Consider the following 16,875-nt stretch of genomic DNA (forward strand, 5'->3'; position numbering starts at 1 on the left):
CTGATGCCCTTTAGGGAAGGAAATCTGCTGTCCTCTGGCCTACATGTGACTCTTAAATGCCCTCTGAACAAGGGCAATTCAGGATGGGCCATAAATGCTTGCCTAGTCAGTGACACCCACACCCCATGAACGAATAAAAAAACTTTCCTGGCTGTTGCCAAAGAGCTCTCAAGGCCGCATATGTGCAGTCAATAGCCCCTTGCACTTGCAGGAAACCTGCGATTGCTGCAAAATCCAACGTTCTTGCAACTTGGGATCCAGGCGGAATTGGACAAATTGGTGCGCTCTCCTGAACAGGGCATCTGTCATCTTCCAGATGTAATTGTGTGTTGAATGGGAGATGCTGCGCTGGTCCCTAATGGAAGGAGCCACTAGCAAAGAAGTTTAAGGCAGCAGTGACTTTTAATGCAAACTGGCATGGGATTGCCTCCAAGTCCTTGTGATCACAGGTCCTCATGGAAAACCGGCAGATGTGAGCAACCACATTCCAGGACATCCTAAAGTGCCTCCGGCATTGCCTTTTGCTCAGCTATAGATAGGTGCATCGCCTGCGATATATTCGTAGTCGGGCTAATGCTCGCTATAGCACTGGCCTCTGGTTGCCAGCGTACTGACCTCCTTGAGGCCCCTCTGCCTCTTGCTGCTTAGGCCATTATTCCTCCTGGCCCTATGCCAACCTGCACCGGTTCCACCTCCTCATCTGGATGAGAGCCAGTATCAAGGCAGGGCTGCCTGGAGCTTGCATCATCAAAGCCTCAGTGGATCTGTGAATTAATTGCAGTAATTAATCTAGTGAGCAAAATCTTTTCAGCTTTGCCTCCATATCTGAGCCACTAACCCAATGCCAAGCCCTGGGCCTGGCTTCCATCTAGACATGGCACCCCATCCCACCTCTTCCAGGTGAAGGACTTCCTGAAGGAACAGAGATGAATGTATCTCCTGTTCATACATGACTGTACATGGAGACGTTACTCTTTGACCCGGGTGATGACAGCCATGTGTGAGAACCATCTCTCAGACACTATTCAATTTGCTTTGTTACCCTTGAGACTCTATATTGGCAGCATAGAAAGACTGACCACGTGAGCCCTTGTCAGCTGTGACCATTCACCTGGGAGGATGGAGGTTTGGAGTCAGGAGTTTGCTGCTGTCCACCAGCCATTCCCCTTGGAGGCATCAACCTCCCTTCGCCTCTTCATCCCTGCCTCTGACAGCAGCTGATGATATATTGCACAGAATGATTGGCAGCTCCAGACCTTGCTGGGATCTCGATGTTTTGAGACCCATGAGTCAGGGACCAAACCCTATGCTACCTGTCGGCTTCACTGTAGAGAGGAGAACACAACGAGCGTAGTTCTTATCCAGTTGCCTCATGATCATTAGAGTGTCCCTTTAGTCGACCAATTGTGCTCACTTTAAACTCCACCCACCCGAAAAGACTCTCCACCCACTTTGAAGGATCACAGTTTCAGAGCAATAGCATTGCCTAGCAAAAAATACAATGGTTCTAGACTCGCTCTGCCACCTTCTACCTCCCCCATCACCCACCACTACACACCCTTGACCCACCCAATATAACCATCCCTCTCCCCTCTGTCACCCTTGAACCTCCTCCATTAGCCTTGCACCTATTACCATCAACCTCCTGATGCCTTCTGCTCCATCTGAACCTTCATCCATTACCATTCCCAGACCCTGATCCTTCCCGTTATCCAAGCCACCTGTTTCGTCCATTTCTCTGACCGCCCCTACCCTACACACCCCATGAAACCTTCAGCTACCTGACTATTTACCTGGACCTGCCACCCTATCGTATCCCTCTCCCCTCCTCCTTGTAACTGTTTCTTCTGCTGCCCATTACCCTCAGTTCAACCCCCAGAACCCCACTGTAAACACACCGACCCTACCCTCTAGGACCATCTCTCTATCACCATCCTGCTCTGAAACCCCCCTCCTCCACCCAACAACAGGACTCCCAGACCCAATGAGCATTGATGTCCCTGCACCCTCGCATTCCCCTGCTGCCTCCCTCCCTGCCCCGGACAGTCTGTCCTCCTTCCTCCGTGCCCCGCTGGTCCTCCCTGCCATGTCCTGTCTCTGCTCAACCCTTAGGCTACCTCTTGTGTCCAGCCTTTGCTCCACACTTCTCCTAACTCTCATGTCCAACTTCCATTCTGCCCTTAGCCTGGATACAAAAGACAGGCTGTGCTCCACCCTGTTGATGTTTGTCTCAGTGTTTGTCCCTGGGAACAGCCTGTAGAGCAGAGAGTCCTTTGTCATGGAACTGCTCGGGTTGAACCTCGGCAAAACCCACTGCATCTCTCTCCAAAACTTCTTTGCAAAGTCACATTCCACAAGGATGTAAACAACGGTCTCTTACCCACCACAGTCACGTCAAGGGCGACGTGCAGAGGAAGTGAGATTCCTGGTGTGTGGGAAGGATCTGATGGGGAGGGCCTTTTCTCACCACCAGCCATGCTACATCTTGGTGCTTGTTTGAAAGCTCTGGCGATGAGGTATTCTGCCAAATGACTTTGACAGTCTGCTCGGGGAACCATCTAACAGGATCCACCATCACCTTTTCCTGCAGGACCTCTACATCGTTATGTGCCAACATTACCTGATGGACTTGTGGTCAAAGGTGTTTCTCTGCATAAATTTTTTCCACAAAGGACAGGTGGTACGGCACAGTCCAACTACTTGGAGCATTCCACGGCAGCGTGGCCAGACCCATCCTTCGCAACACTGGGGACAGATGGAACTTTGGTCTTCACGTAGGTTTTTTATTCCGAAAAATATACTTTATTCGTAAAATATCTGGAAGAACATTACAAAACATTACAAAACATTTCTAAATGGTGTTCACAAAAAGTACAATCATTTTTAACTTTTACACATGGATCACGAGGTGCTTCAATACAATCAATGAATATTACAGTCATTTCAATATGGTCATGACAGACAATCAGTGCAATGGGATTGGAGTTATCGACATACATCATGTTGCACTCTGTGGTAATTCAATACAATTATGATACATTTAGTATTCACTACATACATTTATTGTGAGTTGTACATCTCAAGGGATCTATACCTTTCCCAGCCCCTCGGTGCACTATGACAGAAAGCTCTTAGAAACCGACCTTTCTCCATTGCGCCTTTGCGGCGGCTGCCCCAAGCTTTAGTGCGTCCCACAGTACGTAGTCCTGGACCTTGGAATGCTCCAGTGTGCAGAACTGGATCGAGGAAAACTCTTTGCACGGGAAGACCAACAAGTTTCGGGCAGACCAAAGAGCGTCTTTCCCCAAGTTGATGATCCTCCAGCTGCAGTTGATGTTTGTCTCGGTGTGTGTCCCTGGGAATAGCCCATAGAGCACAGAGTCCTCTGTCACAGAGCTGCTCGGGATAAACCTCAACAGAAACCACTGCATCTCTCTCCAGACCTTCTTTGCAAAGGCACATTCCACAAGGAGGTGAACAACAGTCTCTTCCCCACCACAGCCACCTTGAGGACAACATGCAGAAGGGGTGAGACTTTTGGTATGTTGGAAGGATCTGACGGGGAGGGCCTTTCTCACCACCAGCTGCTTGTTGGAAAGTTCTGGCATTCTGAGGCATTCTGCCAAATGACTTTGACAGTCTGCTAGGGGAACCATCCCACAGGATCCACCATCTCCTTTTCCCACAGGGCCCCTAAGATGTTACATGCCGACACTGTCTGATGGACTTGTGGTCAAAGGTGTTTCTCTGCATAAATTTTTCCACCAGGGACAGGTGGTTTGGCACAGTCCAACAATTTGGAGCATTCTGCGGCAGCGTGGCCAGAACCATCTTTCGCAACACCGGGGACAGGTAGAACCTCAGCACGTAGTGACACTTGGTGTTTGCATACCGAGTGTCGACGCACAACTTGATGCAGCTGCACACAAGGGTGGCCATCAGGATGAGGGCAATGTTGGGTATATATTTTCCCCCCTTATCTAGAGGCTTGTATATCATGTCCCTGCGGACGCGATCCATTTTTGACCTCCAGATAAAGTGAAAGATGGCTCAGGTGATCGCCATCGTGCAGGAGTCTGGAATGGGCCAGACCTGCGCCACGTACAGCAACAGCGAGAGTGCCTCACACCTGATGACCAGGTTCTTACCCGCAATGGAGAGGGAGCGTCGCTCCCACATGCCCAGTTTTCTTTCCACCATAGCCACTTGCTCTTTCCAGTTTCTGAACCTCGACAAAAGCTTGGCTTACCAGCACCTGATGTCAATCAAGAAGCTGACATTTGTGAGCAGTCCCCAGGAAGACCAAAGCAGCAACTACTTCAACGTCATGGAAAAAGTCAACCTCGCCAGGTGCATGCCACTTATATGCAGTCGTAAATTGAAGGTTCTAATTTCTCGCTGGTGGGGAACTTAATTTGGAGGGGAACTTAATTCTGGCGAGCAAGCCTTTTAATGAGCATGTATGACATCCTAATGCATGCAAAGACTTCCCGACATCATTCATTGGGAAGCTCAACCCCATTTTAAAGTCCCAAGAACTTAATTGCAAAAGTTCATCCCGCTGTCAGAAAACTGATTTTGGACTCCCGCTAAATTAAGTCCCCCTGCCCGCCAAGCTTCCCACTGCTGGTAGGTCCGGTAGGTTTGGCCTGTTTTTTTTCCCCAGGTTAGGGGGATCTAGACAAAGGGGGTACAGTTTCAGGATAAGGGGCTGATCATTAAGCACAGAGACGAGGAGAAATTTCTGCACTCGAACGATTTTGAGTCTTTAGAATTCTCGACTCCAGAGGTTTATGGATCATTGAATTCAATTAAGCCTGCGATAGATAGATTTTTGGTGTCTCAGGGAATCAAGGGATATAGGGAGCAGGTAGAAAAATGGAGTTGAAACCCAAGATCAGGGAGGACACGATGGGCCAAATGGCCTCTTTCTGTGCCGTTAAAATTCTGAGATCATATTAAATGGCAGAACAGGCTTGACAGGCCATATAGTCTTCTCCAGCTACTATTTCTTACGTTCTTATGGCAAAGCTATGTTTTCCCATGCAGAAGTTCACCATTAAAAACGTTCAGCAGTGGAAGTTTTCATTCTTTGTTAATTTAAACAGAAATATTCATTTACAAGAAGAAACATTTACAACGTATCAAGACACATTCAGTTGTCAGGAACCATCAACAAATAGAGCTCCACCAATTGGCTTGGTGGGTAAATGCACCTTGTGATGCAACAATGGGCTGCATTTTACTGCTCACCCCCAAGGAAGGAAAATCAGCTGGCGGCAGACATGCTGTAAAGAAGCCCACTCTGCATTCATAACACACTGGAGGAGAGCTAAACTACCTGAGAGTGGGACTTCTGCCCCTCAGTGGGAAGAAGTCCCGCCATCGAGAGCTGCTGGTCAGTCTGATTGGCAAGTAGCTCTAGCAGTGCCAGTGCTGAGTAATGGGTGCTTCCAGGACTGCATGAAGGAGAGCGATGGCTGCCACAGAAATGTAAGTCCAAGGCCTTAAGGTTGGGGAGGGATCTGAGGGCCCAGAGAGAGCGAGACAAGGGTTGGGTTTTGGAGGGCAAGGAAAGAAGGGGAGGTGACATCTTGGGGGGGGTTCCCCCAATGCACAGAGGGCATTGCTCCCCCCCACAAATGAGGTACCCCCACATCCCTTTCATGCTGTTTTTCATTTAGGGCACAAAAAAAACCTGTTCACTCCAGCCCAATGTGCCATTAAGACCCACAAAGTATCAGTTTATTTCTTATCTACTGATCTCAGTGTGAGTGATGTTAGTCACCATGTTTTGGCCTCAATTTCCCAGATGGTGGAGGGAAAAATATTAGACTGCACTCCTGCTCCAGATCACCATTCAAGGACTCCGCAATGTACCAATGCTGATGCTGGTTGTGGATAAGATTGAACTCATCTGTGATTTCCCCAGACGATACAACTAGCTTACCGAAACTCATCATTCAGGCTCTGAAATGAAGAATTACAGATCAAGTGAGGTGCTGAAAGGCATCTGGCATTTGTGGAACTGCGTTTCAGCACATGGAAGAACAAGGGAAAATAAACTGGACTGAAGCTGGATTTGGTTGAGGGCAATCTCACATGAGTCAAGCTCCAATCATAATCAAGATCAGCATTCCAATGCAGCATTGAGGGAATGCTACACCATTGGAGATCCTGTCCTTTGGTAACTTTATCCAAGCCCCCGTTTGCTTGTTATAATGGCATATGGGAACATCAACAATCACATAACACAGCAGGAAGTCTAGCTAACAAGCAGAATTACTGGTCATTCATCTCATTTCTGTTTGAGCTGGCATTTTTCTACATGTGAAATGGCTGCTTCATTTACTGACACAACAAGAAAACAAAATGAATTTAATTTTGTATAAAGAGATTTAGGTTATTTCTCAAACGTGATAAAGCACTTTACAAATGTCTTTTAAAAGAAAAACTCAGTGTTTTAAATAAGATAGGAGCTCGCCAACAGTGATCTGTTCTCACACACCTCCTGGTGGTGGGCTCATGAGCAGCATCAGAAGATTTCTGAAAATAGGTTGTCTGCCAGTTTGTTTGGTAGACGAATGGTGCACACATGTTGGAGGGGAAAAGAGAGAGGATGTGGGTGAGGGCAGAAAAATAAATGTGTAGTTCTGCTGTTTTGCTAACCATGACATGATCTGTTAGTGTCAGTGAGGAACCCTGCAGTATTCTATACTAGGCAGCTGAACGACATCGCTGATACATTGGGCTGGATTTTACTCAGCATGGCTGCAGGAACCATGGCGGCTGGGCCTACTTAATCATGGGAGAGGCCACGTGTCAGTCTTCCGGCGGCAAGAAAACCCCCTTAAGTCAGAGGGAGGAAAGGACTGATGTGGGATTTCCAGCTGTCAGCGGCAGGATGTCAATTAGGCTTATTAATGAGCCTGTTGACACCCGTCATCCCTGAGCCGACTGCAATTTAGTGGTGGTTCAGACATTAAATGGGGGCCGCACAGCAAAACCTGTGGCTTCCTGGAGGAGTCTTCTGTAGTCAGGACCTCTGTGCCCAATCGAGGGACCTGGCAATCAAGTGACCTGCCACCATGACCTGGTGGCTGCTAAAATCCACCTGCTGCCCTTGCCTCTGGCCCCCACCCTACGACCTCCAACCTGCCTTCACTCCCTGTGGCCCGGGGTTCCTCTGCGATCCTGGACTTCGCCAGCAGCCACCAGCTCCTCATGATGGTGGCATGAGGAGCTGCCAGCCTCTCCTCTGATTGGCTTGGCTGCCAGCTTCTGATTGGCTGGCAGCTCTCAGCAGATGGGACTTCAATCAGGCACTTGATTCGTTGATTGTTAGACCTGCTGAGTTTTTCCAGGTATTTTTGTTTTTGTTTTGGATTTCCAGCATCCACAGTTTTTTGCTTTTAACTTGATTCGCTGGGCCTCCCCCATAGAACTGACAGGGTTCCCTGCCAGTTCTCCGACCAGTGGGCAAATCCCCTGTCAGCCTGACAAATCCCAGCCATACAGTGATGACCTCAGGTATGCCAGCATGTCTGATCTTATATACATTTATTTTGCATTGGAAAACATGAGCTTTTATAATCATCCATTATATGTCTAAAGTTAATCTACATTTTAAAAGTTAAAACCATGCTAGTTCCTATTTGGTCCTCATTTCTCTGGAGATGCTGATGCTTGGTAGGATATGCTTCCATAAACCTCAATAGCCCCCCCAGTGGGGACTAGCATTAAGGTCCAGGATGAAGGTGAGCAGTAATTAGTGTGGGAGAGAATGCAGATGGTGGAGTTTTGGGAGAGCTGTGTTTGTGTAGAGTGGAGCTCAGGAAAACTGACAAGATTTAACCTGGTACAGTGGTAAGGTCATGACTTCAAGCCCTTTTCCAGCTCTTCGGTGCATTTTTGTAGACATAAACCAGGCTTCTGTTTGCCTAGTCTAGTGGACAGATAAAATCTCATGACATTATTTAAAGAGGACCAGGAGTTCACTTGGTATCCTGACCAACATTTATGCCTAAACCAACACAACTAAAACAAGTAAGTGAATCATTTATAATCATTGCTGTTTATGAGAATTTGTGCACAGATTGGCAACTGTATTTGTCTGCACCATTATTTAATTGGCTATGAAACACTTGAGACCTCCTCAGAACAAGAAAGAATATATATAAATGCATGTTTTTTTTCTTTCTGTCAGGGAAGTCTAGTTAATATCGATTTTAAAGGTAACTTTTTCAATACTGTGTCTTAAAAGCCACTGATAGTATCATCTGAGAAATTTACTGTGGTGTTACAAGCTTTTGGAACCATGAGCAAAGTTTTTCTGCATTGTTACTTTAAGGGCCAAGGCCCTTGAAGTTCTTTGATGTTTTTTTGGTTTGAATAGGATTATTCTGAATCCAGAGAGGTTGTGCTAATTTTACTGTATCATGCAGTACGTCCTGGTATTTGTAACAAATTTGGTTTTGTTGCTGTAATTAGATGAAGATAATTCACTTACAAATGAAGAATTAGAAAAAGCTGCAATAATTACCAGGAACCGAGAAGAGCAAAAAGGAATCTAAAACACGGCACATATATTGTACAGAGATGCAGAGCTACATGTTTTTAAAGTAAACTTTTACCAAAATGTTTCATATACAGATGCTTTATCATCTTGTGACCATATACAATTGTATATGGTCACAAAACATTTGTTATGAAGTTATCAAACCAGCATTTTTTAAAAAATTGTTTTGCTTGGAATATCCTTATATGACAGACAAAACTAAAGAGCTAACTTTTATTTTAGATTCCTGATTAACAAGTGGGTGAAAGGTAACAAGGGGAAAGGCAGGAATGTGGGGTTGAGGTTACTTTCAGATCATCCATGATCTTATTGAATGGCAGAGCCGGCTCAAGGGGCCGAGTGGCCTACTCCTGCTCCTAATTTGTATGTTTCTATGTATATATGTTCATATGTAGTTCTTTATCAAATCCTCAGGATGTCCTAAAACATTTTAAATAAAATGAATTATTTTTGAAGTGTAGTCACTGTTGGCATATACATAAATGTGGTAGCCGATTATGTACAGCAAAATCCCACAATTGCAAATGAGATTAATAGCCAGATAATCTGTTTTTTGGGATTGTGTTGGTATTGTGTTGGGTAGAATGTGGGTTCATGACATTGGGAGAAAGCTGTGCTGTTCATGAGATTTTTTACATCCACTTGCAGGCAGATGGAGTTTGGTTTAATAACTCATCTGGAAGTTGGTGTCTCTGACTATGTGGTACTACCTCATTATTATACTGAAATGAAAATAAATAGACACTGCATTATCAGCCCATCTTGAAGGTAGTGGGCTCGATCATTGCATCCCTTCACTGACATCAGTTAAATTAACACTGCTAATTTCATCTCCCTAAACCGCTTCCTGCAACACTGCAATATCCCTTCCTGAACACTCTTCTTCTGACTGTATATTCTTGTGCATCCCCCTTCCGTTCTTGTTTGTGCCTTCAGACCTCTAGGCTCCATGCTGTGGAAGTCCCTTCCTAACCTCTCAGGCTTTGCACCTCCCTATCCTCTTCTAAGGTCCTCCTTAATATCCAACTCTTTGACCAACTTCACCTGATCTCATTTTATTTAACGGTGTCCTTTTGTGATTATGCTTCTGTGAAGTTCCTTGGCATGTTCTTCTGTGTTGAACAATTAACATAGATCTAAGATCAACCTTTGGATTTCCATGGACTGAATAGCAGAAACACCACATTTTTACTCACTTAGCCATTGAGGAGCCTTCGTTAATTTTCTTTAAAAGACAGGAGTAGTCTTATCATACCCAAAAATAGATGTGCTGTACACATTCTCTTCAAACCTATATATAGGTTTGCAGATTAGAAAAGTTGTTGTCAAGTTTTCAAATAGCTACTGTAATGTTTTTATTTGTCATATATTAATAGCAGATTCTTGCTAGGGACAAACATGAGAAGGGAGAGGCACTGAGTAATAAAATGACTAGTAAAGAACAGCTAATCTTAGTCAAGCTTGACTGTTATATTTGAGACAGCCAATCAGTCTGTCATCAAAACCAGGCTGCCTGGAGACATCACAAGACATAGTTCTCTCCTGTCTGCCAGTTCTACAGCTGCCTGTCTGTTGACACTCTTCACATACTTAATCCCACCACCTCAGTTTTAGTGGTCCTTTCTTAGCTGAGACCCATTCAAACACCTGAGGAAGTTAGTCATCAACCTCACAGCACACAAGCCCAATGTGTCACAACTGTCCAGTCACAAGCCATTACAGTTTGCGGCCACTACTGTTACACCACACTAAGGCCCATGCTAGTGGTACTAGCTCCCAATGCATGGGATACACAGTTGGCTGCACCCAAATGTAAACTTGCCTAGATTCAATAAACCTAGTGGCCAGGAATAGCCAACTTTTCTTCTGTCCTCACTTGTGTTAGATTGCAGATAGATTCTAGACTAAACTAGCTCTGAGTTCTGTAGATTCATGGCTCATTCTGTATTTCATATCGTTCTTGTCAGGTACTGTTACTGTTAAAATAATTAACTGGCATCTATAATCATCAAGAGCTCATAGAATTTAAGAAAAAACCCTTTTGGAAATTGTTATTTAAATGTGATGTGTCTTTTTATTGTAAAATGTTACAGAATTTCTCCTCTCCATGCTCATGCATTTCTCTACATCGCAACAATACTTGAAAAATACTTCATTGACTGTAAAGTGTTTTGGGAAGTCCTGAGATCATGAAAGATGCTAAATAAATGCAATATTTTCTTTATACCTCCACACCATGCCTTCTGGCAGTAGTACATGTCTTATGGATTGGAAGAAAACGAAAGGCAAAACAAAAGAAGACAATAATAATCTTAAGAACCAAGTTCCAAAATAAAGGGCTACAGAAATTAATCTGGTTGGATTTTGTTACCAGTTGAGTGGCACAGTCCAGTAAGATTTACATTTTTTCCTAAATATCTTCAAGTCCAATTTTAATTTTAAGTTGTATGTTCCTACATTACAATAGTGACGACATTTCAAAAGTACTTCATTGACTGTTGAGTGCTTTAGACATCCAGTGGTCGTGCAAAACACTATGTAAATGCAAGTCTTTCTTTCAGTACAAACCTCTTGTAAAATAATTCAGCAGCAAAGCTGCAGGGCAATCCCCGGTGTGTCACTGTTATTGCAAATTAACTAATTTGCAGCTTTATATTCAGATAAAAAGACTGCAAGTGCTGTAAATCTGAAATAAAAACAATGCAGGTCTGTCAGTATCTAAAAACAAAAAAAAGGTAAAACTTTCAGGTAGAGAACCTTCATCAAAATGACAAGATCTTGTTGTTTCTTTACGGCACATCTGCATTAGATTTTACTTTTATAACGGCTTCAAAGGACATTCATGTCACCTTCTGTGGAAAGTACCTATACCCCCACAATAACCCTTCAGATCTACAAGTGAGGCTTAGGTTGCGTTTTGGTTTTGGTAGTGCAGGTGATTTCGGGTAATGTTGCTTTGTACGTATGGTACATTTGTGAAAGCACTATTTGAGATTATTTTGTTCCTGTAAATAAGAACAACTGAAAAGGGTCTTAAATAACCGATAGAGGTTGGATTCCAGGCAGATCTGGGGAGGGAGTTTATTGTAATGGCGGACAGCAAACCCTGCGGTGCTTCAGTTCTGTGTGTGTTAACGCGGGCTGTTTCCTGTGGAAGCCCAGTGCGCATTTGAGTGACAAGATTATTTCTGGGTAGTCTGTTTAATGTCTGAATTCTAGTCCCACCCTCTTGCTGTGTGTGTGTGTGTGTGTGTGTATAAAAAATGGAATTTTCCATCATGTTCCCAGCACAGAAAACAACAGAGAAACAGCAGCAGCTTCACGGTCTGACCGAGATGTCAACATGTGATGTGGAGGGGATTCACGAGCTGTGGCGCACGGGCTGCCTGGCGCCCCTGCGGGCCTGATTTGCATGCAGCTTACTGATAGGATATTGCGGCTAGTGATATCGTTGGGGGGGGTGGGGGGGAAACGCCGTGCGTTGATTGGAAGATGCAAATGAATTGAGTGATGTCATGGTCTATTTATGCAGGAGCTGCTATGCCAGGGAGTGATTGGAGAAGTGGTCCACATCCAACATCTGGAACCTGTGAGTACTGCTCAGTTCTTCATCAAAGGATTGTATTTCCGCTTGCTGTTTTTTTGCTGTTTTTTTTTCCCTTCGTCATTGAAGAGCCAGTCAGGCTGGCTGAATTTAACCGCTTGCTGCACCTATAACTTGAACAGGAGAATAGCAAGTTAACAGTTTTCAAATTAATGAATAGCTGATTTCACCAAAAAGTGAACAAGAGAATTTTACTTTAATAAACACTTCACAAGATGTTATATTTTTCTTTGAAAGCCTACAAAACAACTTTTTAAACCACATTTCTCCCTTTTGCCTTTAATCTTCCACTTTTTTTTCTTTCCCCACGCCCTCCAACTCCTCTATCTTGTACTTTTCTCCATATGATGAATTTTATATCGACATTCATGTGTCTGCAGAACTGGATATGAAGATGATGCCAGAAGCTGCGCAATATTGCAATATATTGGGTGAAAGTGGATGTTGGCTGCTGGTCATCTTGTTATGAAGGATTGAAAGTTGAAAAAAGCTGCCTGTTTGCAAACACGGTAAGGATCATATCTTTATCAGAACTAACATATGTACAGTAACATGTAAACAAAAACAATAGTGGGAATTGCCACTTTAAATGCATCTTGATGATTTTTCTGCAAATTTCGAACTTTTACAGTTTGAAGCTGCATAGTGTTCCCAAATTGCAAAATCTTAAGAAAATGACTTATTAGGCATCTGTGCCACTCACTAAGTATGCTTAAAAGGGGCATTTAAGCTCAACTTTATGCTCTTCCCCCCCCAAAAAATGTACAGGAATGTAATTTTTTTTGGAAGGCATTTGAATGAATGATTAACATGACTGACAATGAGAGACAATCAATTGCTTGTGCAAAATTACATGAAGAATTTTGATAGTGCCTCTTACCTGATAGCTTATCTCAACTAAGGGAAACCTGTACAATTTTTAACCAAATTTTCAATATCTACATTGATAAGTTAGAGAATTCTGGTTAAATCATTTTCTATTTTCTATAGGTGTTGTCCAAACAATTTTTAAATAATGGAATAATTTGTTTCAATTTGGATCAGTTCCAAACAGATTTTCTTTGTATTCTGAATACTGTACATGTGTTATTCTAAAAAGATATTACTGCAGTTTGCAACAGGTTCTTTTTAATTAGCCCAAATGCAAAATACTACAGTTGCTGGAAATCTGAAATAAAAACAGAAAATGCTGGAAATGCTCAGCAGGTCATATCTGTGGAGAAAGAAACAGTTTGTTGGTCATCGACCTGAAATGTTAACTGTTTCTTTCTTCACAGATGCTGCCATGATCTGCTGAGTATTTCCAGCATTTTCTTTTTTTTATTTCTTTTAATAAGTAATAGCGAACTTCTTATTTCACAAAACAGTTTTCAAATAAAATGTTACAGAAATGACACTTCAAGTGAATAAAGCTTTATCAAAGAGCCTCTGGTTGTACTGCTAAAGATGGAATATACACATCTCTCACGCAGTGTGACAGAGAATGACCACATGGAGGTAGCAGTGTCTTGGGGGCTTAGTGGGCAGATGCACCAGCTAATATGGTACAGGCCAGGAAGGTGTCCGGTATAATCCTTGGCCTGTGGCTTGCTTGATGATCTCATCTGGAATGGCACTGGAGGTCTGTCATTGACTTTAGCCCCATTACTTAGGAAGAGGAAAAATTATCCAGAGTACCTGCTTTTGCTTAATTTCCAGCAGCCCCTTCTGACATTAATATGTAGATATCAGGTGAGGACAGAGTCAGGTTTGGATGTGATGTGCCCTCATGCTCGCAAAGCTCCTGATATTCAATGTTTGGGCTGACATGAAGAATGGATGTTTGGCTAACATACTGGAGGATGTTTTGACATCTATGGCATTGTACCCTAGCAAGTGTTAGCACTGTCAAGTGAGAAAAAATAGCCAACAGTTGTAAAAGAAAATTGTGCCTTAAATTTTCCTTAAAACTGACACTTCTCAAGTAGATGAGAAATTTCACCAATTTTTGTACCAAGACAATATTTTTATAAAGAGGTTTCAATTTACACTTTAATATCTAAGTACACGAGTTGATCTTTTTGAAATCAAATAGCTGAATGGTTCCTTCACATATAGATTTAAGCAGGGGTTTTTAAATGAGCTATTTCACCAGTTTGTATTTAAACAAATAAATGTTTTTAAATCATCTGTTTGTGTGTGGTCATTCTTTGAACATTTTACAAAACCCTAGTTGGAAATCATTGCTTGGTGATTAAAAGTTCAGGTCATTCGATTAACACATATCCCCAGCAACTGTAAAGAATTCAATTCGCAATGACATTGAAACATCACTAGTTTTATAATAATGAAGCTACTTATTGTCAGAGACAGCTTTCACAATGAACTTAAAGCTTTACAAGATATACTGCATTTCCTTTTACACTTATTTTCTTTCATTTTTTCATGTTAATTTCAGTTTCAGCTTCTTTCTAAACCTTTGTACCTATGTTGTGCACCACATATACCCTATTTTAGAACATTTATATTTTAAAAATTCTAAAGCCTGTATATTACTGTGCAGGATATTAGTGTACTACAGTGATCTTATGACATGTCCACAATTTTAACAAAGGCATTTATTGTTTAATTCAAATGGATTATTATCTCCATTAAAATAGCAGGCAAAGTAACATCATCCAAATTAATTAATTATACACTAATATTGCACACTAGTTTTTAGGTTTAAATAGCTCTTTTTCTAATCCTTTAAGGCCTCACCATGCAAAGGAGACAATTCCACTTGTTCAAATTTGGCCTGAAAACAGCTGACCTCCGTTTCCAGCCAGAACTCTATTAAATACAGAGGATACTCTTGATTTAAAATCCTAGCCTCCCCACCACCCACGAGAAATATTTAAGTAAAAGAGTACTGAACATGTCGAGTCTGTTTTGCCAGTGTTATGTACCCTCTTTACAGACTTTCTACACTGCTTGATGATGTACACTGGGCTCTTTCTGTTTTTTGATGTTAATTGAGAGAGGATTATTGGACAGGACACTGGAAGAATGCCTTGGTGTTCTTCAAATAGTGCCAAGAGATCTTTAACATCTCCCTTTTGAACTACTGAAGACAAGGCCTCAATTTAATTTCTTATCCAAAGGATGATACATCTGATGTGCAAGACTCTATACTGCAGCATCAACATATATTTTCCAGCCCTGAATGTCATCTTGTGCTCAAATACAACTGTTTAGCACTGGTAAAGACATAATAAAAATGTAGATAAAATTCTATTGCTTCAAGTCATTTCTGAGAAGGTTTCTCTGTACATCAGTTTTCTTTAACTCCAGAAGATAGAGGTTCTCCAGCTACGGAGGACCCCTGATACCTCACCCATGTGGCCATCATCATCTGGAAACCTGGACAGTAATTGTTGGTAGGTTATTTAATCAATTAGGAAATTGCAGCCAAGTGTGCTATGCCATGTGACATTCACACAAATTGTAGCAGCCTTAGTGTTACATTGGCTGAACTCAACCATGCCAGTATAGACTGGGACTCAAATTTGGAATCTTTTGGTCTGTATAGTTCACCAGGCAATGGGAGATGCTTGTGATTGATTTTCTGTTTTTAGCTCCAAATTCTGTATAGAACTGTTTTGTTTATCTTTTGTCTACACTTCCTTTTATTTTCCGCTCTACATTCCCCCACAACGTTTCTTCTTTCTATCCTGCATTTGCTAATTCATAATTTTTGATGCCTTTTTGTTTGCTTCTTTATTCTTTCATCTTTTTGAGAGAGTTTCTTTAATGCAGAAAATCACAGGAAATCACAGCAATTACACTGTACCCAACAGAGAAGGTTTAAGTCAAGGCCTGGGTCAATTGGGAAAGGAGACTAAATTCACGACTCCCCATACTTTTCTAGTGTCTTTACTATAAACTAATATTTTCAAAGTGACAAAATCAAATCCAACAATCAAATTGGAAATTAACTTTTTTCATAGGATTGCTCATGGTGAACATTTATTTTAAAAAAGAACAGTTTGTGGAATAGAATCATACAGCACAGATAATATCACACGTAAAAATAAGGAGGACATTTGGCCTGTCACACATGAGCTCGCTTTTTGAAAGAACAATCATATCAGTCCCAATTGAGTAAACCTGGCTCCATTTGCTTGTAAATTGAGTCCCTTTTCAAGAACCCTGAAATGTTAATTTTTAGTTATAACTTTTAAATGGTGAATTATAGCTTTCAGTTGCTCTAACAATGCTAATGGGTGCTTTCTATTATGTTCTGAGATGTGATACCCTGAGTTAATTGGTTCCTACAAACCACATGGCTGATTATAGCATATCGCTAGCACAGAGCAATCTGAAAGTCAGGAGGAACTCAACATTCATTGAATACAGACACATTGCTTTTATTATTAGTGAGTTGAGAATGAATGGTTTTTGCTCCTTATCCTAGGTTGGTTTTTATCATTTTGCTCACTCGTTTGTCCGAGGAAATTGGAGAAATGAACAGGAAAGCACCTTCTCACTAATGGCAAAATCTTGTCATGACATTGACATCATCAACAGTTTGATGTTTGGAAAGAGGTGAAAACAATTACAAAACTATACATGTAATGGAAGGTGATATCTTCAGCACTTATACTATTTTGTAAATGAATAGACAATCTATCTTAAGTCCCAAGTTCACTTTCAGGTCTGTGCTGAGTTAGCT

The 16,875-nt window shown here is 42.2% G+C and overlaps 1 protein-coding gene across 3 annotated transcripts in view; it reads left to right on the plus strand.

Annotated features, from left to right (window-relative positions):
• zgc:154075 (uncharacterized protein LOC556929 homolog) overlaps positions 1–16,875 on the plus strand; it is a 265,051-nt gene that overhangs the window by 95,538 nt on the left and 152,638 nt on the right. For all 3 annotated transcript variants that reach the window (XM_041206701.1, XM_041206702.1, XM_041206703.1), the window contains 2 exons: positions 12,111–12,167; positions 16,618–16,748. In XM_041206701.1, coding sequence (XP_041062635.1) covers positions 12,111–12,167; positions 16,618–16,748 — 188 coding nt within the window. The remainder of the gene's footprint in view (positions 1–12,110; positions 12,168–16,617; positions 16,749–16,875) is intronic.

This window comes from Carcharodon carcharias, chromosome 15, assembly GCF_017639515.1.
Source record: "Carcharodon carcharias isolate sCarCar2 chromosome 15, sCarCar2.pri, whole genome shotgun sequence".
Taxonomy (NCBI): Eukaryota; Metazoa; Chordata; class Chondrichthyes; order Lamniformes; family Lamnidae; genus Carcharodon; species Carcharodon carcharias.